At 44.4% G+C, this 25,491-nt stretch overlaps 2 protein-coding genes across 3 annotated transcripts in view; one reads left to right on the top strand and one right to left on the bottom strand.

Moving 5' to 3' along the window:
• The window catches only part of IFT43 (intraflagellar transport 43), a 93,639-nt gene extending 84,972 nt beyond the window's left edge, over positions 1 to 8,667 (bottom strand). Inside the window, exons 1-2 of the mRNA XM_061611791.1 lie at positions 8,561 to 8,667; positions 6,315 to 6,398 (exon numbers count right to left, since the gene is read on the bottom strand). Of these exons, the coding sequence (XP_061467775.1) occupies positions 6,315 to 6,398; positions 8,561 to 8,602 (126 nt within the window). The 5' untranslated portion in view covers positions 8,603 to 8,667. The remainder of the gene's footprint in view (positions 1 to 6,314; positions 6,399 to 8,560) is intronic.
• Positions 8,668 to 16,500: 7,833 nt separating this feature from the next.
• Positions 16,501 to 25,491, top strand: part of TGFB3 (transforming growth factor beta 3) — a 35,762-nt gene continuing 26,771 nt past the window's right edge. Inside the window, exon 1 of one of the 2 annotated variants that reach the window (XM_061611786.1) lies at positions 16,501 to 17,336. In XM_061611786.1, the coding sequence (XP_061467770.1) occupies positions 16,991 to 17,336 (346 nt within the window). In that variant the 5' untranslated portion in view covers positions 16,501 to 16,990. The remainder of the gene's footprint in view (positions 17,337 to 25,491) is intronic. The other variant, XM_061611785.1, reaches the window with a different exon arrangement.

The raw sequence follows: 25,491 nt of genomic DNA, 5'->3' as shown, positions 1-25,491 counted from the left end.
GTGTTGACTTGTCCTCTTGCTCAGCATCAAAGACAGGCTTTCACTACAGAGAAAACCCCCAGAAAGCACGAAAACACAACTTCTAAAAGGGTCTAAATATCTGACCAACAACACATGAAATATAGGTTCACCTGTATTGGGAAAAAAGAGCAAACCAATACCTCAGTATGTGAAATGTTGCAAGACACTAGCAAATGAAAGCTTGAAACCATCAGAGCTGTCGAGGCATTTAGAAACAAAGCATGATAGTTTTAAAAACAAAGCCACTTGATTCCCCCTGCCCCCAAAGAATAGACAACCAGTTTGTTATTTATTTATTTAAAATATTTCTGTCTCACCCTTCTACCCTACAATAGGGCACTCAGGGCAGCTCACAATAAGATTATACACAATAAAATCACAAAAACATTAAAACAGATAAAATACATAAAATACAATTAAGAAACATAGAGGAGTGATATTAAAAGGGACTAAAGAGGTAAAAAACTAAAAAGAGGGAAATAAAATAATGTACAGGCTCTACCTTCAGTCCCTCCCAAAGGCTTTCCAGAACAAGATGGTTTTCTGAAGTCTCTGGAAAACTAACAGGGATGAAGCAGAGCAGGAGTCAAAGTGCTGGTTCTGACCTTTAAAGCCCTAAACAGCCTTGGACCAATGTACCTGAGGGAACAATGCCTTGACAGCTCTGATAGTTTCAAGCTTTCATTTGCTAGTGTCTTGCTGCATTTCACATACTGAGGTATTGGTATTCCAGAGTTTGGGGGCCACAGCTGAAAAGGCTCTCTCATGTGTGCCTGCCAGTCTGACATCTTTCATTCCAGGCACGCAGAGGAAACCAGAGGCAGCCAATCTTAAATCATGGGCAGGTGCATGTGGGCATAAGTGGTCCCTCAGGTACATTGGTTCAAGGCCATTTAGGGCTTTAAAGGTTAGAACCAGCATTTGAATTGGTCCTGGAAACAAATTTGGAGCCAGTGGAGTTGATAAAGCACAGGGGTGATATGATCCCTGCACCGTTTCTGAAGAGCAAGAAAACTTTATCTATAACACAAAGGAAGAATGGACTGCTCCAATTTGTTCACAAAATGACCAAGATTACCAAAGTTTTGGATTTCGGTTAGTAAAGAACCCTAGCAGGGGAGCAATTCTAATTTCTTGGCAGAATTAGTGAAAAGAATGTGCGGTTGGTTTTATTTGATCAGAAACTACCTTTAGATACATAATTTTCATGGTGTAACTCTATGGTATGTGGCATATAATTTTGATTATGTCATTAAGATGGCTGCCATCAAAATTCACAAAATCATGAATATCTCTGTAAATAGTGGATGGATTTTAATGTATAAGGTCGCATTTTGTATGCATTTCACAGAACTATAAATTTAATCCTTACAACTTTAACTCAAAAGTCAATAATTTGTGTAGATATCTGTGTATTTATGTCAGCTTTATCTCTATACTGATTTTGGGTGTTACACAGGTAATAAAGACAGAACAAAAAAATTCCAGTAGGAATTTATTTTTGTGTATGCGGTTAATATCTAATAGGTAAGTATTTGTGTATGTGGTTAATACCATAGTTAATACCTAATAGGTAAGTATTTTAATAGGTAATACGTTTAATAGGTGACAGTTTTATGCTGATAGTAATATGTAATATAATTGCAGTGTTCTCAGCTGTATAAAGTCATTCACTATTTTTTATTGGGACTGTTAGTTGTTACTGTAACATAATGTAATTGTTCACACACTGCATATTAGTCAACATGGTCACCATCATCATCACCATCTTCATTATCAGAGTCTGAGAGGTCTGGTCCAATGTGAGAATCATTATCACACAGGTCATCATTTCCTCCATACTCGCACATGTCTGTACATGGTAGGTTGCTGGCTAAGCATTTGCAGGATAGATATCATCTGTTCTTTATACATGAACATTTGATCAAATTGCAGAACTTAATCTGGTGCGCATGGCACGTCAGAGATTGGGAGATATCTGTCCACCCTCCATGCTCCATCCATGTTCAACAGGAGGTGGAATTGTTGGGTGTGCTTGGTCATCTTGGTTCCAAATCATAGCTTGGTAGTTAACCCTCTTAATTGCAGTATAAAGGCACCTTGTGTAGGTAGTAATTTTTCCCAATTTGTCTATTTCCTAAAAAACATGGACCAACATAACTCCACAAGAGTAGTTATCCTAGTTCTTGGCTGATAGAGCTGGCAAATGAATGCTTCCAATTTATCAAACACTATGTCTGGGATTGTGGCTTGTGTTCCTAGTGAGTCTAAAGCAAGAAGTGTATCTTCGGTCACTGTAGTGAATGTTTTCCAGTATGAAATTTTACCTTTCCCTTACATAGTAGCTGTGCAATCAGATCTGGACAAGGCATGAAATGCAGGCATTGCAGAAGCCTTTCAAGGGCCTAGTGATTGAAATCTATCGACAAGTGATATAACATTTTTTGAAGAAGGAACAAAGTAAGACTCAGGGGGAAGACTTGGGTACCTTTGTATAGCAAGAACCAATATATCAGTTTCCTGCACAAATATATATAAAAAAATAGCTCCTCTTTCTGTGGCATTGATGACATGTAGAATTATCTTGGTATCTGCTTCTTCGTGGGTAGTACTAAGAAACTCCAAAGAACAATGTGAGGCAGTCACGTTTGTACTCCATGCAGCTACCAAGTCTTTTCTAGTCATTTTTGCATGCTAAGGCATCTTATCAGCTAGGCACACAGTTAACTCATCTCTGGTGCTAATTTGTGAAAGTAGCTTCTTCATACTAACATTTGCTATGTTTGTGCTATCCATGATTTTGTATTGGGTGGATGATATCCCCAGGAGTCTCTTTTGTCGTGTCATATTCTCAATAGAATTGTTGTTATGTGTGTTAAACACCAGGTGTATTTCATCATGCTCTCAATACTTGCTCTGAATTTAGCTCTGCCATACCATCAATAATTGCAACGGAAAAGATGCTTTCAGATGTGATGCTAACTGATTTAGGTGTTTTGCTGGTTGTGCTAGTACTTTACGTTGGTGGAAGTGACTTCTGGACAAGGACAATACTCTGGATAAGAGGTTACTGTATAGATTAAACAAGTAGGGTGATAAAATACATCCCTGTCTTACACCCTTTCTGATTGGGAACCAATTGGTTTCTCCATATTCTGTCCTTACAGTAGTCTCTTACAGTAGTCTGGCAGGATTTCTTCTTGATAAATCCATGTTGGCTTCCAGTAATCACTACGTTGCTTACAAGGTGCTTACAGACCGACCGCTTTATAATCTGCTCCAGGATTTTCCCAGGGATTATGTCAGGCTAACTGACCTGTAGTTCCCAGGTTCCTCCATTTTGCCCTTTTTGAAGACAGGGACATTAGCCCTCCTCCAGTCATCTGGTGCTTCACCAATCCTCCACAATTTTGCAAAGATAATAGACAGTGGTTTCCAAAATTCCTCAGCCAGTTCCTTCAATACTCTAAGATGCAGTTCATTGGGTGTTGGAGATTTGAACTCATTCTGAGTGATTAGGTATTCCTTGACCACTTGTCTGAATCTCAAGCTGCAATCCTGCCCCTTCAACGTACTTCATGTTTGCCAGGAAGGTCATAGACCCTCTTTTGGGAGAACATTGAGCCAAAATAGTAATTGAGCACTTCTGCCGTTTCTTTGCCATCTCTTACCTTTTTGCCATCCTCACTGAGTACCGGTGCCACCATTTCTTTTCTCTGTTTTTTACTATGGATGTACCTAAAGAAAGCTCTTTTGTTGCTTTTAGCCTCCCTTGCTATCTCTCATTCTCAGCTTTAGCCTTCCTGATGCCATCCCTGCAATTCTGCGCTACCAGTCTGTACTCTTCCTTTGTGGCCTGGCCTTCCTTCTACTTCCTATATATGTCCTTTTTCATTTTCAGGCCATCTCTAAGCTTTTTGTGAAGCCACGTTGGCTTCTGCTGTCTTCCACCTTTTTTCCTTGTTGGAATTGTTTGCACTTGTGCCTTTAAAATGTCCTTTTTTAGAAACTCCCGCCCATCTTGAACTCCTTTTCTCATTAGGGTCACTTGCCATGGAACCTTACTTATCTTTGTTCTAAGTTTATTAAAATCGACTTTGCTGAAGTCCACAGTATATGTATGGCTACACTCAGCTTTTGCTTTCTTTAAAATTGAAAACTCAAGTATTACATGGTCACTTTCACCCAGAGTTCCTGTAACTGCCACTTCATCCACTAAGGCTACAATCCAATACACACTTACCTGGGTGTAAGTCACATTGAACCTAATGGAGCTTACTTCTGAGTAGACGTGTATTGGACTGCAGTCACAATCTGCAATCCAACTGCTTGACAGTTAATGTTGAGCATTTTTACCATGTAAATAAGGCAAGAAGAGGAGATCACTGTAAAAGCTGCTGCTGTCACAAATGCATTGAGGCATGCATATTCAGGAAGCATAGCATTTTCTCCTCTGGGAGGAGGCAATTGTATAATGTATTTATTTCTCACATGTAGGTCACAGGTAGACTAACCTCTCCTTCCCTTTGAGCTTCGCAACAGCACACCTCCGCCATATATGCCAGTGCAGTGTTTCAGGAAGAAAAGTAAAATACTTTCGAACATGAACATTTTTTACATATACAATGTATATTCGCATACATTTTGATTACTTACAACTTAACCTCCATAAAACCTCTGCACGCTGAGGAAAAACTGAAGCTCGGGACAGTGCTGGAGACAGGCTACATAACTGCACACTGACTGACACCACACCCGCACACTCTGGACACTATTTCATTCATGTTAGAACAGAGTATGCCCCAAATGAGAGGCTGTATATGAGCAGAGAATGGAATTTCTAAAACCTGGCAAGATTATCTCCCACCCTAAGTAAATCCTCTATGCCACATTTCATATTCATAAGACAAATCATTTATACTGTATAATAATCTTCAGGCTGGTGGTGGAAAAGGTGCTCACCTTAATTCCAGAGCGACTTGCTCAGCTCTATAACAAATATAAAGATTATTCACTAATAGGCAAAAAACCTTGTGGTTTAAGAATGTACCTATAGCCAACAGATATTTCTATCAAACTTAAAAAAGCAGGGAAATTGGGCAGCTGTAGTGAATGCACCAGGGGAAAAGGAGACTTGCCCTCCTCTCTGAGATATTGTACTGCCCTACATTTTGTAAAAATGCACAATTTGGGTTGGTCTTTCACAGTCAAACCAACTTCCTGTGTCGGTGGGAAGAATTTGGTAACGTGTATAATTAGCATTCTACAGATTCCATATTAGGAGGGAGCCCTTTGGGGTTGAACAGTAGGATACAAATTAACATGTCAATAAAAAAACAGCATAAATACAGATTGCAGAATCGAGATTCAATCATCAAATTCTAAATTGCCCAACTTACCAGCATAACCATCTCTCCAGAGAACTAGTTCTAAGAGAAAGAAGGGAGAAAGAGAATCCCAAGGGAGAGCTACAGCTATGCAACACAACCAACTATAACCCAACAAAGCTGCTAGCTGGTTTCCTCAAAAAGGAGTCCTGTAGGATTGTGTGGCTTTCCTATAGGATGCTGTTAAATAAACAGACCAGTCAGAAGCCAGATTTTGATTTTGTAAGCTTCTCACTGCTGTCCCTGTGATTTCCAAGGAGGCCCTGGAATCTCTAAAGCTTTTCACCTCCTCCTATTGCTTCTCACATGGAGTTCCATAACTCCACACTGAGTCATGGAGAGACAATAAAACTGCGAACAAAAAAAAGCAGAGCAAATGAGTGCTCTAATCCTTAATTTTTGAGTGTAACGGCACCCCTCAAGGCAGGATTGGGGAACTTGTGGCTCTCCAGATGTGCAATTCCAATTCCCACTGGCCTTGGCCAGCAGGGATGATGGGAGCTGAAGTCCAACAACATCTGGAGGGCGATAGGTTTCCCATCCCAGTCTTAATGCAAACTTCACTTGAATTAATGTTATCGGTGGAAGTGTTCCCTTCAAAAGTTCCTGTTTTGATTATCTACTAGAATGGAAGCAGGAGAGGAGGACGCATAATAGCTGTTCAGTAAGGTTCCCACAGGCATCTAGTTGGCCAGTGCAGAAAAAAAGGAGGCCAGACTAGTTAGGCCTTTGGTCTGATCCAGAAGGACTCTTCTTATGTTCTTCTTATGCAAGTTTAACTCACAGTTAGAATCCTTACTGTCACCTGAAGCTAAGATTATGTCTACACTGGATGAAGATTCAGCATGTTTGACATGAAATTAATCTCAAATTGCAATCAGTGTTGACCAATCCAGTCGCACCTACCTCTAAACCTGGAGAGTTGGTCTGACTAAGATGGTTTTCCTCTGGGAGGTAATCCTGGTGAGCTCGTCGACCCATCTTCACTACCTACACAGAGGACAAAGAACACAATTCTTCAAAAGGCTAGCTTCAGTCACTGCAGGAAGTCAAGGAGGTAGTTGTACGGCAGGGATGGTCCAACTATGGCTAACTGGATTGGGCTGATGGGAGTTGTAGTTCAAAAAAGTAACTTTTCCAAGCTCTGTTTCCTAAAGAAAGTTAATAGAAGTAAACTATGAACTCACATTAAGCTTACAGTGTAGAGTTCAATATGGTCTCACCTTCCTCACTGGAATTATTGCATGAGAAGGCAATAAAGGAAGAAAGAAGTACAGGGCTGGTGTAGGGTGGCCAAAAAGGCAGAAGCTGTAGTGATTAAAAATACTGGCAACAGGGGAGCAAAGGAACATTGTAAGCTGGGCCTTATACAGGAAAGGCGTTGCCAGTCAGTGTAGACAATATGGAGCTACATTGACCAATGGTCTGAACTGATGTAAGGCAGCTTCCTATGTCTGTAGTTCCCTAAGGAATATAAAAAACCTCTCAAGTGAGCACATTTCCCAAGGCAAAACTTTGCAAGCTGAAGCTCTGCTCAACAAAGCAAACACTGCGGTACTCAGGCACCACATGTGGCAGATTAGGCTAGAGTCTATGTTTTGTGTGTGCACATACGTAATGAATACTACAGGAAGACTCTTACTAGTTGATTAGAAGACAATATAAAATGTTCACAATGGCAGTCCCTACTTCTACTCTAGATGAACCTTCTAAGCATGGTAGGGACACGTATATACTTGGACGCCTTAGGCAGAACGAAACGCCATGGGATTTCATGGCCCTCAAAGCCCAGAATCCAAGAATGCTCCTGTAGCTTTAAGAGCCGGTCAAGATGCAAGACTTAATGAGGGGGGGCTCCTTCCAAACCCCAGAGGTGTATTAAGGGTAGAAACTGCACCAGGCATACATTTTCTCTTCAGCACAAGTCTTAAAAGCATGGATGAGGAGAATGTGACCCTCCAAACATTTGTTGGATCCCAACTTCCATCTGCTCCAGCCAGCATGACCAAATGTCAGGGACAATGAGAGTTCTAGTCCATCAACATCTGGAGGACCACACCTTCCCCATCCTTATCTTAAAGGTACAGGTGCCCTCTCAAGCTCTTAACAGTGTGTGTAGGGGGGGGCTGCCATATATCAGTCCATCACTCTGTAACGCTCCTGCTTTCAGACAGCTGAAGGGCTGCTTCAGCTTAGAGTGACAGCATCATTCTAGGCAGTTAGAAATCTGTTAATTTCAACAGAAGGAGCAGAAAGTTCAGTTAGAGAAACATCAGGAGTCAGTAAGAAAGTCTGAGGGTGCAGAGTGGTACAATAGGAACAATAAGTGATTAGTTAACACTTGTTGCTGTTTACTATTCAAACAAATTAAAAATAACCCCATTTCTGGATAGCAATAGTTGTCTGAGATGCACGTCCGTGCTAATCTCTGCCAGCAATTATATTTCCCTCCCACACTTCTCTGTGGCAGGTGCTTTCTTCCTTGGCTGATTTTCTGCAGTAGGAAAAGTTTGAGCTTAAACAAGAACAGCAAAAGAGCTTCAGCGGAGTGATCTAACCACTGGAAGGAAGGGGAGAGCTTTTGCAAAAGGAGAAACATCCTTCATCTCTCCCCAAAGCTGGCCCTACTATTGGTCAGAGCAAGGCGACCAGGCAGAGGAGCAGACGCTGGGAAGTGGGCAGTAAAGTGTTAGAGGCCAGAGCTGTGTGCCATCTGGCCTGCCCAGGGCCTCCTAGGTAGCCTGCTGTCCTATCACTTATGTGGAACGAAGATTCAATCGCCAGTCTGGTTGGTTTCTGTAGGTCACGGATGGGGAAACGGTCGCCCTCCAGATATTGCTGGACTACAACTCCCATCATCCCTGTTCATTGGCTATGCTGGCTTGGGGCTGATGGGAGTTAGAGTCTAACACATGGGGGTATACGTTTCCCGCCCCTGATTTATGTGGACTAAGGGAGGGGCCACCAGCTTGACTTTTGCCTCCAGCAACAATATATCTAAGGACGGCCCTCCCCTTGTAGTTCTGGCCCTTAGAAGCGAGGTCAGGAGACAGCGGAGAGAAGGCAAGGGGGGACAAGCCGGACAGCCTGGATGGAAAAAAAGTTTCTCCGTCGCCAGGGCAATTCGGCCCGCGTGCTTTTGCTCTTCTTACCCCCTTGCAGATTTCCTCGTCCAGCTCCAAGTCATCCTCCATCCTTCAGGCCCAGAGTATGCGCGAGTGGGGAGGAGGGGGTGAGGAAGTCCTCACTTCCGGGAGAAAGACCCGCCCCCCAGCGTCCTTAGCAACCACAGATTTCCCTTAAAAGGACCGCAGCCCTCTATAATCTACTATCCGATTCGGAAGTCGTTGCTGGGAAGGGTCGTTGGGACCGAGATAAGGCAGGCAGACCCCTTTACTCAGTGGCGTCACTAGGGTTGGTGTCACCCGGTGCGGTAACTCATGGTGTCACCCCCATGGACCTCCTCCCGTATCAGACCATACAGAATCCTTAGTAATGTTTTTTGTACTAATGTTACTCATAAATCGTAATTCCCATATATCACTGAATGTAATGGCAATAGTAGTGACATAAACAACTAGCAAAATTAAAATTACACCTTTGAATTACAATATCATACGCACAGCTCAAATTCTTGCTCTTATTACTAATGGGAGCTAATTATCTTGCATATGCCCATAGTAAATTTTCAGATACTTTCAGACCCTCAGCAATTTTCAAGTGGTCTACGTAGAAGAAAGGTTTGGGAACCCCTGGAATAAGACACCTGCTTATGTCCCTATGCTGCTCTCTCCCCTCATTTAGGGGCCTGGGATGCTTGCTGTGGACACACCTCCTTACAATTATGGAAAGTGATTCTTAATAATAAGTCTCCAGACACAAAGTTACATAGGTATTTATCAGTTGTTTAGTAGAAAATTCAGAAGTGCAGAGTCCCTTCATGATAGTTACAGCCACGTACACCCTTTGCTGCTCCTGGATTAAGAATTAGATCTTTGTTAATTCTGTCACAACAACAAACATCTCTAGGAGCCAATCAGCATGAAAGTGGAGAGCGTTAGCAACTGAGAAGAGTCTTCTCAGTGGCTGACTCACCTCCTTTCACTCTGATTGGCTCCAATCTGCAGAAAAGGCAAGGAAGCATATTAGAAGACTCTTCTCAGTGACTAACACACTCCCTTTTCATGCTGACTGTAGGATACTTGGAGACATAGGGACCCTGCTCCCAAAAAAGCAGAGGGACTAAGATCCCCTGGGCAACTACCCTCCTGGTGCTTACGGACATGACCGTAATAAATTTTGTAAAGTGCAAGTTCGATATTATTTATTAAGTGTGTTTAGGATTACACTGATGGCATTCCCAAATACGTACTTTCACACAGACTTTGGTTTTCCATAACACAATATTTGTCCAAGCCTCCACACTTGGGGGGTGGGGCACTACTTGCACACCCCTTCCATATGCACATCAAAGTTGGATACACACCTGAACCAAGACCCAGACAAAAGGGCACTCAAAACCAAAAGGTAATTATAGTGGCTGAGTAGATCTTGTACAGTGGTTATACTGACTGGGCAGCCACTGTCCTTCACATTTTACAAAATACTTTTTCCTATACAAAGATTAAATTTCTGTGTATGAAAAAGTAATATATGAAGTGGTCTCAATAGTGAGAAAAGTAAACAAGTGAATGGTGATCCAAATGTTTTTCATTCTCCCGTTATGAAGCTAGCTGCCAGATGATGTATCACCTTCCCTACGCATGTAGCGTAGACTGAAAAAACAGCACCCAAGCCACCATTCAATACGTGCATGTGTTCTTTCCAACATGAATCTACAGGTCTCAAAAAGTGATGTGTGACAAAGTCCTCAACCACCTTATAACATGCCTCAAACATGGTCTCTTGTTCTACCAGCATGCCTCCACACCATCACTTTGCCAAAACGTAAGGATAGGTAAATTGCTTTTAGGGAGGTTCACAATTATGATTTCCTATTTATTTAATCTAAAAATATTTAAAATACATAAAAACAGCCAGGGGAAGATATTGGAGAAATATAAAATAAATACAAATAAAAAGGGGGGGGGAGGTGAAGAGACCTTAAATGTGCTACTCACCATCTCTCAGCCTATCCTCCCCTCAGGATGAAAACAATGGAGAACCATGACCACCCCCAGGAAGAAGGGCACACTTAGAGGGAAAAAAGCATCTACAACCATAGTGTGAAATCAAATACTTATTGGGACACAGTATGAAGAAATATTTATATAAACATGACTATCAAATATGTTTATGAATTACACAATCTGTAAATATATTTATAGTGCAATCCGATGTTTGTTTACTCAGAAGCAAGTCCCAATGTATTCAATGGGGCTTACTCAAACTGGGAAGTGTGCAGAGAACTACAGCCTCAAGTGATAAGGAACTTGTTCTTTTAAGTTAAGACCTCATCCCAGTCTGAGTCTGTGTTGGAATTGCTTTTTAATATGTTTTTAAGCCTTTTCTTTTTTTAAAAGCTTATAAAAATATTTTCAAAGATGTTTTAATATATTTTAAAGTCTGTTTTTATGATGTTTTAAAGTGCTTTTAGTGCTTTTGTTTGCCGCCCTGGGCTCCTACTGGGAGGAAGGGCGGGATATAAATCAAATAATAAATACATAAACTTCATTCACCCAACCCAAAATTCAGAATCATGCCTCTTTAGGCTGTTTTTCAACTGTTTATTCTTGCTTTACGGTTATTGGATTTTAAATGGCTTTATTTCTTGTTGTGAGCTGCCTTGGTTTCCAACCCTACCTCACAAGGTTGTTGGAAAGACTACACACACACACACTGCAGATGTATAAATACATACAGCCCATATAATAGTTTATTGTCAAACCAGTTGGTCATTGCAGAAAAATCAGTACTAGTTTTTAAAAAATCAGTATTCGTTTCCTACAGAATAAAAACTGTAATACCTAAGTAAGCCCTGCCTACTTGCTTTAAAATAGGACTGGAGGAGGGAGGGACAGAAAGAGAACACAAACACAATTCTTTTTTACATTCACTCCAAAGTCCCATTGATTTTCAGCACATTCATAACCATGTCTACTCAAAAGTAAATCCTATTGAATTCAATGGGATTTACTCTGGACATATGGGATTAGCAATGCTTTTACCCCCACAAAAGCAAGTATTGGGAAGGTTTTGAAAACACTGCCCAGGATCTGACTCCTACACACAAGAGGGGAAAAAACTGAAATGTATATACTTACCCAATTTATGAGATTTTCAGATAAACGGGGGGGGGGACCCACCATTTTCTGGCCTTGCAATGAGGTTTACTAGACACTGCCACAGGTCAAACAAACACTTCACTGATTGGCTGCAATCCTGAACGGGCGGGGTTAAAGCTACGAAGTGCTATACAGTAGTTTAAAAAAAGATTTAAAGGGGGCGGCTGACGTTTTTATGTATATCTCGAGAACCAGACCACCTAGAAACTTAATTTTTTTTAAAATTAAAGCTGAGACTCACCCCCCTCTGATGTGTCACCTGGTGCACTCCGCACCCCCCGCGTGATGCCACTAGTGGACGGCTGACATTTTTATGTATATCTCGAGAACCGGACCACCTAGAAACTTAATTTTCTAAAAAAATTAAAGCTGAGAGACACCCCCCTCTGATGGTGTCACCCAGTGCGGTCCACACCCCCTGCACCCCCTAGTGACGCCCCTGCCTTTACTTTCATCTCCTCAGCCCGTCGACTCCTCACCTGGCAGCAGCCTTCCTCACCCGCCTCATAACAACAACACAAGGGGGTGCTGGTGCCTCAATGTTTTGCGCTCGCCCTGCTCCACCACTGCCTGGTTTGTTAACATGTCTGGTAAACCAGGGTCCCCGAGTGGCCGCTCCCAGATATTAATCGCTACCTGGTTAATCCTCGAGAATGCTTGAGGGCTTGATCTGAAGCGGGGATCAGCCTTGAGACCTGAAGACAAGAGGGTTTCTAAGCATGTGACGAGTGCCTTTCCCTAGCACTTGAGAAACTAAAAAAAATATGAAATGGACTGCCTTCAAGTCGATTTCGACTTATGGCGACCCAGTGTGGTGTAGTGGTTAGAGTGTTGGACTGTGACCTGGGAGATCAGGGTTCGAACCCCCACACAGCCATGAAGCTCACTGGGTGACCTCCAGTCACTGTCTCTCAGCCTCAGAGGGAGGCAATGGTAAACCCCCTCTGAATACCACTTACCATGAAAACCCTATTCGTAGGGTCGCCATAAGTCGGAATCGACTTGAAGGCAGTCCGGTATTCAGAGGGGGTTTACCATTGTCTTCCTCTGAGGCTGAGAGGCAGTGACTGGCCCAAGGCCACCCAGTAACCACTACGAAACCTCGCCATACATAATGGGAGAAAGCTGGGCGCAGGGGGAAGGGGGTAGAAGCCTTCTTGAGCAGCATGTTTGACTCTCAAGAGCTTCAGGCCCAGGCAGCGCTTCTCATTTTAGACCTTTCCAGCTGTGTTAGTCTGCTGCAGCAAAAACAAACAAAGGGTCTTGTAGCACGTTAAAGTTTAACACAGCTATTATGGCACGACCGCTGGCTGACCACTTCATCTGACTCATCTGATAAAATGGGCTGCAGTCCACAAAAGCTGAGGATGACATAAGAAATATGCTAATACCGAAGGCGCTACAAGGCTCTTCATTTTCAGAAGAACTGGAGGCCTCTTCCTTCTATCTCCCTACCTCCCTTCTTTATTTCATAACATTTTGATCCACTTTTCTCACAGATACTCAACGCAGTGTACAATAAATAATACATAATAATGCAAATTAAATGTTTCTGCTGTAATAAATTAACGCAGACATTCTTCATTACTCTCCTGCTGCTTGTACTTACTTATTTATGTATTCTGCCTGGCACCTTCGTTTGCTCTCCTTTGACCAGTCCCAGCATTGAACATGGTAGTTCTTCTGGCTGCTGGGGCAGAGGGCAAAATCAAGGCAACCTTTGAAGGACTGGAATGTCACAAGTGGGGACTGAGCCAGATTAATCTCCCTGCCTCCAACCAACAGGTCCAACAGTTAAAACAGAAGTTCAATGGGCCAGGAAAGGCTGATATCCTATACTTGTCTCTACACTTTTTACAGAAGGGAAGGGACTAATAGTTTCAAACAAGAAATGCTATGGGCCCCTCCAGGCTGGTGTCTTTTTGTGGGTGTATTATGCAAGATGTTGTTGATGCAATATTAGTGTATTATTGGTGGATTTATACTGGAGAGTCCGCACATGATTCTGCTTCATTTGTTGTTCTGCAGTGGTCCTCCCAATGTTACAGAATTATTGCCAGCTGGAGGGGCACTCTTCTGCTATAGCACATCAAAAGCAGAACCAACGCACACACAACAGAACATTTGTGGTATAAAAAAATAAAGGATTTCAGCAGGAAGCTTTAGAACATCCACTGATTGGCAAGGAAACAGTATGTCTGCCCCAAAACTTTTGCAGGCACAAAGAGTGTTGAAAGCAGTGTGGCGTATAACCACCATAATACCATCATGTGCACAAATCATCATGAATGCACAATAAAAAGCACATCTGGAGGAGCCCTATGTAGTTTGTTGGTGTCTAGTCCACAGATTTTTATGGGACTGCTATTTCTTAAAGTGTAGAATAAAACCTGAACCTTTTCTATTTATGTAATTCTCTCTCTCTCTCTCTCTTCCATAATTCCGCTCTCTGGAAATCTTTTGCACACATGTGCCGGCCATAAAGCAAAGCGTTCACATTAATGCTCCATCACCATACAAACTGTTGCTCAAAGCACAGCAAGGTGAGTGAAATTTTCCACATACCTTACTGCTTGCTAGATAGTGATCCGAGTACACTGTGCTCTTATGGTAATTTCTGTCAGACTCGCTTTATGTAACATGCGTTAGATTAACTGTGCATTGAAGGTCCAGTTTCACCAGGTGTATCAATCCCTCATGGAGAAATCATGTGAAAAGAAGGATGAGGCGCCATTTCTCTATTACGGTTCACTTTGTATTTTTCAAGATGTTTCATGGGTGATTGGTGGTTGCTGTTTACATTGTCTGCTTTCTCTAGTTTTTGTTTAACTGAATAGTTTTGTTGTGCTGTTCATTTGTGTTGTATTTTGTAAACCATTTTGGATATTTTATACCAGAAAGGTGGCATAAAATATTTTAAAATAAACCAATCTCACTTGTGGGGTTTGGGGGGGGGTTATACACTGGAAGGCACAATTCCTAACAGACATATTTCAATCCTAACAGTTCCTACAACGAAACCTTACAACAGGTGTCCTATTTCTGTTGCAACTACCACGATTGTTCATATGCTGGAAAAGTCACATTAGGTAAGCTTTAGCATTCAAGACGCTGTTTAGCAGCTCGAAATAACTGGGAGGAGGATACGACGCCAAATACCCAACCCACTCTTTTGCAGCTCAGGGGCAAACTTTTTTCTTGGTAACTGCTCCTATATATAAACAAGGACTCCTGGGAGTTACAGTATTTCACAGGCATAAATTGTCCGCCAGAGGGCACTGTTCGCTTGCCTGAGTGACTTCCAGCCTCCGGAGACGTTGGTAAAATAAATGAAGCCTTGATCACGGCTAGAGTGCCCAAGTCTCAGCCTCTTGCCTCAGTCCAAGCCTTCTCGCCTTCGAAGGATGCCCAATATTTTAAGGAAGAAGAAAAACTGGAGAAATAGACTTGCCAGATTGCGTATACTCCAATTTTGCAGGATCAACTCGACGTTTCTAATGTTTTCCAGTGCCATCCTAACCATGTTTACTCAGAAGTAAGTCCAACCGAATCCAATGGGCCTTACTCCCAGATTAGGACTGCAGCATAAGCCTATCAACGTTTTATTGTAATAGCAGCCCAGGCAGACACTGGCGTGAAGAGTGATCAAAGGACGGATACGAAGGGATTGATTTATCTCTCTCATACGCACGATTGTTTTTGGCATTCTCATGGGAGAAACCGGATTTCGGCTACATACTTTCGCTACAAGCCATCCTTCCTAAAACCATCCCACTGCTTCCACTAAAGCTTACTTCCGAGCAAGGCTGCAGTCCTAAGCAGCACATCAAGGAGTAAATTCTCTTTTAATCAGTCAGGCTTATTACTCCCGTCATGAAAAAAATATGAAGGTTGGAGTCCGAGTGTTTGGGGACATAGTGAACACGACTTGTTGGCACCAAACGTGACAGAACCGTGGACATCTCCTGTCTCCCCACGTGGGTGTGTGGGATGGAGATTCCGACAGGTTTCAGTAATAATCGTGAAGACGCAGGCAAAGGGTGGGTAGTTGTTCTGAATCCATTCATCCCGTTATTAAAAGAGGGTGGGCGCGATCAAACTCTGAATTCTCTGGCCAACATTCTATTCTGGAAAAAGAGTGCAGCAACATGTCGATTGAGCTCGTGGGGAGAACCCTTTCAGCATGAACACCCTCCGCGCAGCATCGCAGCGTCGCGAGAACAGGGCCTGAGGACAAACCATCCCCACCATCACCATACGTGGGTGACAATGTGCCTCTCTGTGTGTGTGTTGTGTGTGTGTGTGTGTGTCCCGCCTTTCCCCAGGACGCGCCTGTTTAACACATTAAAACTCTGCTGAACGCGAAGGCTGGGCTTGGAGAGATTTCTCCCTCGCTCCCCCTTTGCCCGTCCCGGTCTCAGAAACGTCACGGGATGGAGGTATAAAATTTCAAGCGAGAGGAGTAGAGAGAGGCAGAGTGTGTTGTGAGAGCGCGCGGAGGAGGAGGAGGAGGAGAAGAAAGAAAGAAAGAAAGAAAGAAAGAAAGAAAGAAAGAAAGAAAGAAAGAAAGAAAGAGGGAGGGCTCGGCGGCAGGGCAGGTAGCCAAGGCGAGCTCGAGGGCCGTGGGGAGGGTGGCAAGAAGGGCCAAGTGGCAGAGAACAGCCAGCTTGCCCCAGAGCTGTGAAGCGGCGGCGGAAAGGGAGGGAGCCACAGGCGGCCAGCGGCGGTAGCCCGGCCAGCGCCGCTCCGTCCGTCTCCCGCGACGGCGCTCAGTCGCTAGACGCGCGCAGCCAATGAAGCGACTCCACTTCGGCTCTGCTCCCGCGGGAATGGCTAGCAAGGGGGAGGCATGAGCGGGGCTCGCCGGCAGCCGCGCGAGCGCTCCCGGGCCCGCCTGACACGTGCGCTCCAGGCTGCGCCTCCAGGGCGCCTGGCTCCGGAGCTGCCCCGCGCCGCGTAATTCAGAGCGCAAAAAGCGAGCGGGTTCGCGCTGCCGCTGCGGTCGGAGCGCCCGCCGAGGTTCGCTTGGCCCTCTGCGGACGCCTTCGGACCCATGGAGAGGGACCCCGGCGGAGCGAGGCGCCGATCCGCTCCCTCCTCCTTCTCCCCCTCCTCCCCTTGCCCGAGAGCTGCCCGCACTTCTTCCTAGAAGTCCCAACTCGCTTCCGAGGCCGGGGAGTCCCTTCATGCCCCTTCTCGTCCAGCGCCAGCGCGCAGGAACTACCCCATCGCCCTTCCGCGTGCGCGCTTGCCCCCGAGGGGGCGTCCTTCCTCCGCCGCCCCTCCCTGCGCCTGAAGATGCACTTGCACCGGGCTCTGCTGCTCCTCTCCCTCCTGAGATTGGCCACCGTCAGCCTGTCGCTCTCCTCCTGCACGACGCTGGACCTGGAGCACGTCAAGAAGAAGAGGGTGGAGGCCATCCGGGGCCAGATCCTGAGCAAGCTGCGCCTCACCAGCCCCCCGGAGACTGTGGGACAGAGCCACGTGCCCTACCAGATCCTGGCTCTTTATAACAGCACCCGGGAGCTTCTGGAGGAGATGGAGGAGGAGAAGGACGAGAGCTGCTCCCAGGACCACACCGAGTCCGAATATTACGCCAAGGAGATCCACAAATTTGACATGATCCAGGGCTTCCCGGAGCACAGTAAGTCCCTACCAATGTGGTCCTGAGGGTCGTTTGCCGAAGGTGCTGGAGCGTGGCTGCATGCCGAAGCTGGAGATTCACAGCAGAGGCTGCCAGGGCCCCAGCAGCTTGGAGAGGAAAGGGAGGCTCCCTGATGGGGAGGGGATTGGCTGACCGCATCCCACTTAGGTCACTCTTAAGGCCATTTTACAAAGGGAAAGCTGAGGCAAAGTAGTAGGGTTAAACCGGAGGTTACCCAGCAAGTCCATGGGTAAACTGAGATTTGAACTCCAGCTTCCACACCCAAGGCTTGATTCCCTGGATTATGCTGCTACTTCTGGGTGCCTGGGAATGCCGGGTTGCAGAGGGAGAATTTCTCTGCCAGGCTTCCTGAAAAAGGGAAGGTGGTGTCTGGGCAGCAGAAGTGCCTTTTCTCTGGGATGCAGAACCCTGTCCTGCCAAGAGGTTGGCAAGAGCTGCCCAATGCACCACTGACTGCAGTGTGTATATATGCTCTGTGAGAGTATACCGAGGCAACTGTGTTCTTGTAAGTGGAATTCTTGCACATGGACTAGCTTGCACACACACACTGCTTATACAACCAAATAGCATTAGATGCACAGTCATACTGTGCAAACATGTGCGTGCACAAATGCATGTGTGGGCCAGTATATGTTTTGGATGCACCCATATATCTTAAACAGCCATGGAACAGGAATGTTTATTTGCATCTCATCATGCAGTGACTCTGTGGCAGATGTATTTGACTCATGAATGGATGTTGGGGGTCTGGCAGATTTGCATGTAAGCTGTGTGATCTTTGTACAGTGACTTGTTCATATGTATCCATGATTTTGGACCCACAGGACATGCATTTCAATGTTAGGTCTGGAATCTTGGCGAATGCAGAGAGTGCACAGGCCGGTTTTCCAATCATCTGGGGGCCGTGAGATTCTGGCAATAGCCCTGTTTGCCTTTGCTGCCATTAGGTGTCCTCACGGGCTCTTGAATTACAGCAGAGTAGTGGGGGGGGGGCTGGAAGGAGGATGCGGCCAAGTGTTGTCAAGGAAGGGGTGAAGAAAGCAACAGCAGGAAGGGGTGGCAAGAGTATATTTCTAAGAGAGTTAGTGAAGAGTATAAAGAGCTTGGGCGGAGGGGGGGTGATGAGTGGCTCTAAGGCAGGAATCTAAACAGTTCAGGCTTCAGTTCTGTGCACACTTCCTTAGAAGTGAGCCCCCATCTGAGCAAACACACCATAGATTCAGGCTGATCAGAAGGTTAACTTATTTGAAACTCTGAGTTATGAAAGCCAGGCTCTTGGTATGGAACTGCCCCCTCCCGGCAGGTGAAGAAGCTGGAGTGTTGGCACAGGGCAGGCCAGGGTGGGCCAGCTTTCAGAGTCTTGGAATAACATCAGCCCAAAATCCAGCCAGTGAACAGAAAACGGAGCCAGTGCCTAGGAAACTAAAGGAGGAGGGATGGAGGAAAGGGAGAAAGAGAGAGAGAGAAGGAGGGAGAGCGGGGAGGGACGCACTTCAGGATTGGGAGAGAATAAGCATTTTGAGGCTAGGAAGCCAAAATTCTCCTTGAAAGGCTGAGCAGATATATTAAAATGTTCCATATGTGAGTAGCAGTCGCCACAAACACTGGGCAAGATTCCTCCCTCATGGAGTGCATGCATGCACACATGTGCTCACACACACACACACATACAAGGCATGATAAGGTTTGTCACATTGAGTGAATTTGGGTCATGCTTGGCGTGTCGTGAAGTGGTTATGTGGTGAGAGATGGACATGATCAGGCATAAATGGAACCATTCAACCCACGCTTAGATTTGCAGCTGTAGGGAAAATGTTTGGGTGAGCTGTGCAGCCAGGCACATGGCAAAGCAGTCATTCAGCCACTTACACCCTCAACAGATTCTGCTCCACTCCACTCAGTCTGCATCCCCATTGCACCAGTGTGGTTGTATGGCCGTGTAGTGCGGTAGCTTTGTGACCTGGCTACTGTTTGGAAACAGAATGGTGTGACTGTCTTTCCAAGCAGGAAACCATTTGTGTGACGTTTGAGTGATCTCAACCATGCCAGTGCAATTCCTGCCTCAACAAAGAGGCTTTGTACTAGCATGGTTAAAATGGCCAAACCATGTGAGGAGCCATTTTTACACAAATAGCTTTCCATGTGGATGTCACCCACACTTTTTCCTTTTCCAGAAGTAACCAAGGGTGGTATCTATTTAAATAGATTTGCCAGTGTAAGGACTTTTGGCTGCACAAAGGAAATGTCCCTCCCTCTCCTCTCCCCAGGGGTGTAGTTGTCCAGGGTCTGGGAGGGCTTTGGCCCCCTTAATGTTTTGGGAGCCACATCCCAGCAGGATCCCTCTATCTACAGCATCCTATGAACCAATCAACATGAAAGGGGAGTATGTTAGCCACTGAGAAGAGTCTTCTAATTTGCTTCCTTGTCATTTCTTGTTGACTGAAGCCAATCAGAGTTAAAAGAGTTCCTGTTTCAAAAAGCCAAGCTGTGGAGAGTGGTATTTTGTAATTGTAGAAGAAAAGACAATGAATCCTGATGATGGCATCCCATCTACATTATCAAGTAATTTGGTAGCAGCAGGAGGTAAACATGTAGACACAAAATTCAGCAATCCAAGCAATATCTCTGACAGTGAAGAAGGAGAGTAAAATGATGACAATGAGAGAGAAATGGGAAACAGTATTCAAGCCTGGCCAGATTTTTCTATAATCTTTGGTTGTATAATCTTAGAAGGGGATGTGGCTGTGATGATAATGAAAGGACCCTGCTGCTCTGAATTTGCCACTACACTACTGCCTCTCCCCACACACCCCTGTGTCCCTCAAAATATATTCGGAGGGTTCCCCCAACTCTCCAGAGCAGATTTGGGGAGGGTGCAGGAGGTGGGAAGTTCCATTGTGCAAGTAGAAATCGTTGCACTAGCAGATCTGTTTAGTTGGATACTGCCCCAAGCCCTCAAATGATTTTGTAAATGGAGTCTGGGGGTGGGAGAGAGAGCACAGAGAGGAAGCAGATGGGAAACGTGGAGAATCAGGAAGAGAAGGCAGAAGAGTTGAAGTGGCAAGGAAGCTTCTTTCTGATGCTGAGGAGATGGCCACTGAACTAGCAGGAAGCAAGTAAAACAGCCAGATCCTCTTGTCAGTGGCAGTGAAAAGGAAAATTCTGAGGAGGCACCAAAGAGACAGCTGCTAAGCAGATATTGTGCATCTGTGTCTCTTCACACTGAGGGGTGGTAATATGAAGCCATAGACTAGAGGCTGAGCCTATGCAGATGTGAAGTAACGTCAGTAGGTATCAGCATTTCTTAGTGCTGCTGTTGCAGCACAGGACATAATAAGCTGCTGCAGGTGACTGTAGTTCATTGAGTATATTATTATGCTTGTCTGACTTCCCAGAACAGTGAAGTACCAGAGGTGCAGCACTTACCTAGATGTGATTTCCTTTAGAAGGTCACGAGAGTTTTGTAATATTTGAGTTTATTTACAAATATACAAGTTGATCATAGGTGGAGACATGCATCTTAAACAACTCCACAGCAAATCCAACTGCTCTACAATCGGGCTCATCTACATGGTGGTTTACTGTATGTCTGGTGCTACTCACATCTCCTTTAAATTTGAATGGTTCATATGATGTTACCGGCAAACAAAAGCTATCACGCAATTTCCCCCCTGTAAATCTATAGTAACCCAATTGACTGATAATATGAAAAGTGGAAAAAATAATGTGTCGGCTTTGCTTTCCTCCTCCATGCAGGCACTTTGTTCCAATGCTTTTAGGTGGGTGTGTCAATTGTTCCCCTCTTCGCTCTATCTTCTCCTCCCTTCTTTCATTTTGTTTCCTGTAGGCTGACATGCTACTTCTGGTTGCTCTCCTCCATTCTGTTGGTCTTTTTTATGTTGCTGCAAACAGTGCCTTTATTTTCTTTCCCCCCTAACTTGTGCATAAAAGCATAATACTGTTCAAAAAAAGAGTTGTATTTCAGCTGTATCCTACCAACCATAGGAACGGAAAACACAGCTATTTGCGCATCTGTTTTTTTTTAAAGAAACCAACTGCAGCTGGTAGAACAGACTGAGCGTGCTCAGTCACTTAGCAACCAGAGGGAATGGAAATGTATAATAGAGGGTGGGGCCACAAGGAAACAGCAAGACTAATCCTTCCCAGAGGAACGCCTACTTGTATGAATGGGAAAAATTTGCCGACGGTGCAAATCTATTACAAAAGGAATATGAAGAAATGCTCCCATGTAGATGACTGCCAGAGAGAGGCAGTCAGCACCCCAAAATGCTTTCAACATCTGTTCGTGCACAAGCCCAGATTACCTTGTACATAGATAGGGTGAGGGAAGTTATGTCCCCTGTCCCATTCAGAAGACTTGAGGAAGATCCAGCTATTGAGAGCAATCAGACAACAGATGTCAGGAAGCGCCAACTTTACCATGAGCTATGAAGGAGGTTTCAGCAGCCATTCTACCTTCATTATCCCACTTCTGAACAATCTTACAACAGGATTTGTATCCACAGTAGTTGGTCCTGCCTTCTCCTTGGTATTAATCTTAAACACAGGGCCAATTTGCATGCTCCTATTTCAGAATCAGTTCTGTGACTGATCCGTGTGAAAACAACGTGCGAGTGTATAGCAGTTGTGGAGCAGTCCAGTGAAGTCTTATGCACAAACTGAATGGACACTTTAGAGATGGCTGCTTGAATTGTCATGTAGCATATGGCATATATGGCCTAGAATACATCTAAGCCACAGCATCTCTTCTCTGTTCTACCTACCTACTGGTGGGGAAACAATTCAGAAATATAGCACATTATCATGTTACATTCCGACAAGTATTCAAGTATTATGACTGAAAAAAAAATATATAAATCAGCCATGTGTACCTTGCTCATCTAAAGAGTTGGGGAAAGAGGGATTAGCATTAGAACCATTAATAATGATTTTACATATATGCAGAACAAGGCTGGGGACCCTGTGACCTCCCAGATCTTGTTAGATTCCAGCTCCCATTATCCCCAGCCAACATGGCCAATGTTTGATGAGGATTGTACTTCAGCAACATCTGGATGACCACAGATTCCCCACATCTGATGTAGAGGGACCCCACCTTTGCCCCAAGATCCTACTGGTTAAAGCTGGACCCACCTTAAATAATTCACTCATTGGCAAAAAACAACAACACCTTCTAAGCTACACAGGAAGTGGACTGGACTGTGAAATACCAACCTAAATTGTGTTTACATTTTTACAAATTTGTAGGGCAGTATATTATCTCAGAGAGAAGGCAGGTCTCTTGCTCTCCTGGTACATTCACTATAACTTCCCAGCGTCCCTGCTTTTTAAAGTTTGATAGAAATATCTGTTAGCTATAAGTACTTTCTTAAACTTCAAGTTTTCTTTGCCTATTAGTTAATTTCTTTGCTTTTTAATCCAGGAGGTAAAAATGGGATCCTGGGCAAGTTTGCGAGAATGGACTGATGATTTGCATGCTTATTGAGTTCAGTGGGATTTACTTCCCTGCAATCATGCTTAGGATAGGTGAAACTGACCACAGAGGAGGAGAAGGGGGAGGGAGGGAGAGCTGGAGTGTGGAGGGGAATGGGAAGGGGAGGAAGGGGAAAGAAGGGGAGGGGGAGAAGGAGAAGGGAGGGGGAAGAGGGATAGAAGGGGAAGGAGGGGAAGGGCAGGTTTGATCATTGGCATGCTTTTTGAGTTCAGTGGGATTTACTCCCATGAATCATGCTTAGGGTAGATGAATGACCTAGGGGAGGCAAGGGGAGGGAAGGGAGGAGATTGGGTGGGTGGCACTGGGCAGAGGGAAAGCCCCTTTCCTTTCCAAAAGGAAAAAAATGGTTAACAGTATTATTATACAGATTTCCCCCACCTTTTATTCTACAGCAGATGCATGTAGTCTCCCACTCAAATGTAAACCAAAGCTGACTCTGATTAGCCAAGCCAAACGGCTGTTTGTTTGGCTTTTAGAACACTGACAGTAGGTACTTACTGAGCATGCCTTCACTATCATAGACTCCAATGTTAATTTTCTTAAACTAATTAAAAATCAGCCAGGCATTTTTTTAACATTTAAACTGCAGAATATGAAGATCAGAGTATGGGGCAAGATAAGTAATAGCATTACATGTCCTCTGTGAACATGCCTGATTTTTAATTAGTTTCAACAAATTATGAGATCACTGACAGAAAAAAGTCCAACAGGGTCTGGACTGTTTTACTCTTGTTTCAGACTTTAAAGTGTATTGCCATTAAATCTTACAGGGTTGTTAAGCAAGCGTTTCTGAGTTCAGGACTATAAATTTTATAAGATTTGATTTTGAAATGAATTTATGGGAAGCAGCAGAATGGCATGGGGGTATTTTCAATTTAACATGGTGAAATGCAAAAAAAAAAATCCATGCTGGGTGTATAAATGCTGCTCTGGGCTCCTACTGAGATGAAGGGTGGGATATAAATCAAATAAATAAAAAAAGGAAGTATTTAAAGTGAAAGAGCTCAGTAAATGGAGGTGAGGTTGTCAAACTCCTGATTCTTTGTAACAGGTGTTTATGGAAGGAAGCCATTGCAGCTGCTGGTTTTCTCCCTGCCATGCAGCTGTGCTAATGGAAGTTCTGCTCATGCAAAGGAGACCCCGGATCTGGGGTCACCAACCTTTCTGAACCAGAAGGCACATTTCAAATTTTGAGAGAGCTTTAGGGGCACCAGTCACAAAATGGCTGCCATGGGGGAATGGTGTAACACCAAATGGCTGCCATGGGGAATATGGCATAACACAAAATTACAGAGTAGTCATGGAGAAGCTTTTCCTATATGCATTTCCAAACTAGAAAAGGCTGGACCTGTTGAAATGAATTCTGTTTGCCATACGGCTGCTGAAGGCACAAGAACCCTGTTTTCCCCTAATACCAACCCTAAACCAAAGCCTAGGCTGCCATCCTGTACCCATTTAGCTGGAAGTTAGCCCCATTAAACATAAAGAGACTTACATCTGAGTAGACATGTATACCATTGTACTGTAAGTTAGCTACGCAGTGAATTCTTAATGAGTCTCTGGTCTTTAGTTTCTGCAAAACAGAAAACATGCCTAAGCCTTTTCGCAAAATGTTCACATTTGTCTTCTGGTGGGAGGGCGATCCTTTAACATTCACCCATACTTATTGTAGTTGTATATGCAGAAAATAATTTCTATACACGACCTGATCTCAGGTGAACCCAGCACAGCAAAGATGCATCCTGGTTGCTAGGGAAAAAAGAATGGCAAACTATGGAGATTCCAATGAATAGGGGAAAAAGACAGATGCAGGAAAAGTGCACTAAACGGGAGGGCAAAACAGCAGCTTAGAACTCCAGGGATTCCTATTGCATGGTGTCCAAACAACTCACTTATCAATCACAGATCTGACTTCATTCATTGGTTAATAACACTGATAAATTGGAGTGGCCAGGTTGGCTCATTTCACAGAAATCATTTAGAAGGGTACCTGCACATTTTGTTCCATAACTTTCTTTCTAGAAAGGCCACAGACTTACCTGAAAGCTCAGAGTCTGGACTGCCTGCTGGGGGTACCACTGGAGGCCTTTGTGGGTGCTACAGTATCTGTGGGCAACAGGTTGGTGGCCCCTGCCTCACATTAAAGCCAGGCAGTAATGATACTAACTAGAGTAAAGGAGAAAGGAAACTGAAGTGAGACATGGAAATGTGATTGGCTGAAAGAAAATATGAGCCTGTTCAAAATGCCATGGCAGTGAGCTCAGGTGTGGAAATAGAACACTGGCCAAGACTAAGGTAGGAGGCATCACTGGGCCTGCAGAAGAGCCTCGGGCTGGTACAGAAGTGCTGTTGGATAGAGATGGGGTGCTGCGGCAGAATGGCTTTAGGCCAGAGTCTACTGGGCATTCTCATCCTGTTACTGTCCATGATGCAGTGATAACAATTGAGCCGTGGCTTCTATGGGCAAAGGTGTCCTCTCAATTGGCCCTTTGGGACTAAATTGTTTGCATTGCATCCCAAGAGATGCCGCTGAACTTAGATGACAGCGAGAAAGATGGGGTTGAAATCTAGCCCTGGTGAAAGCAGGGACCTGTCTTGCAGAAGTCTGTAGTGCTCCAA

The sequence above is a fragment of the Rhineura floridana genome, chromosome 2, assembly GCF_030035675.1.
Source record: "Rhineura floridana isolate rRhiFlo1 chromosome 2, rRhiFlo1.hap2, whole genome shotgun sequence".
Taxonomy (NCBI): domain Eukaryota; kingdom Metazoa; phylum Chordata; class Lepidosauria; order Squamata; family Rhineuridae; genus Rhineura; species Rhineura floridana.
The sequence above is the reverse complement of the archived record's forward strand: the minus strand, read 5'-3'. Positions and strand labels throughout refer to the sequence as shown.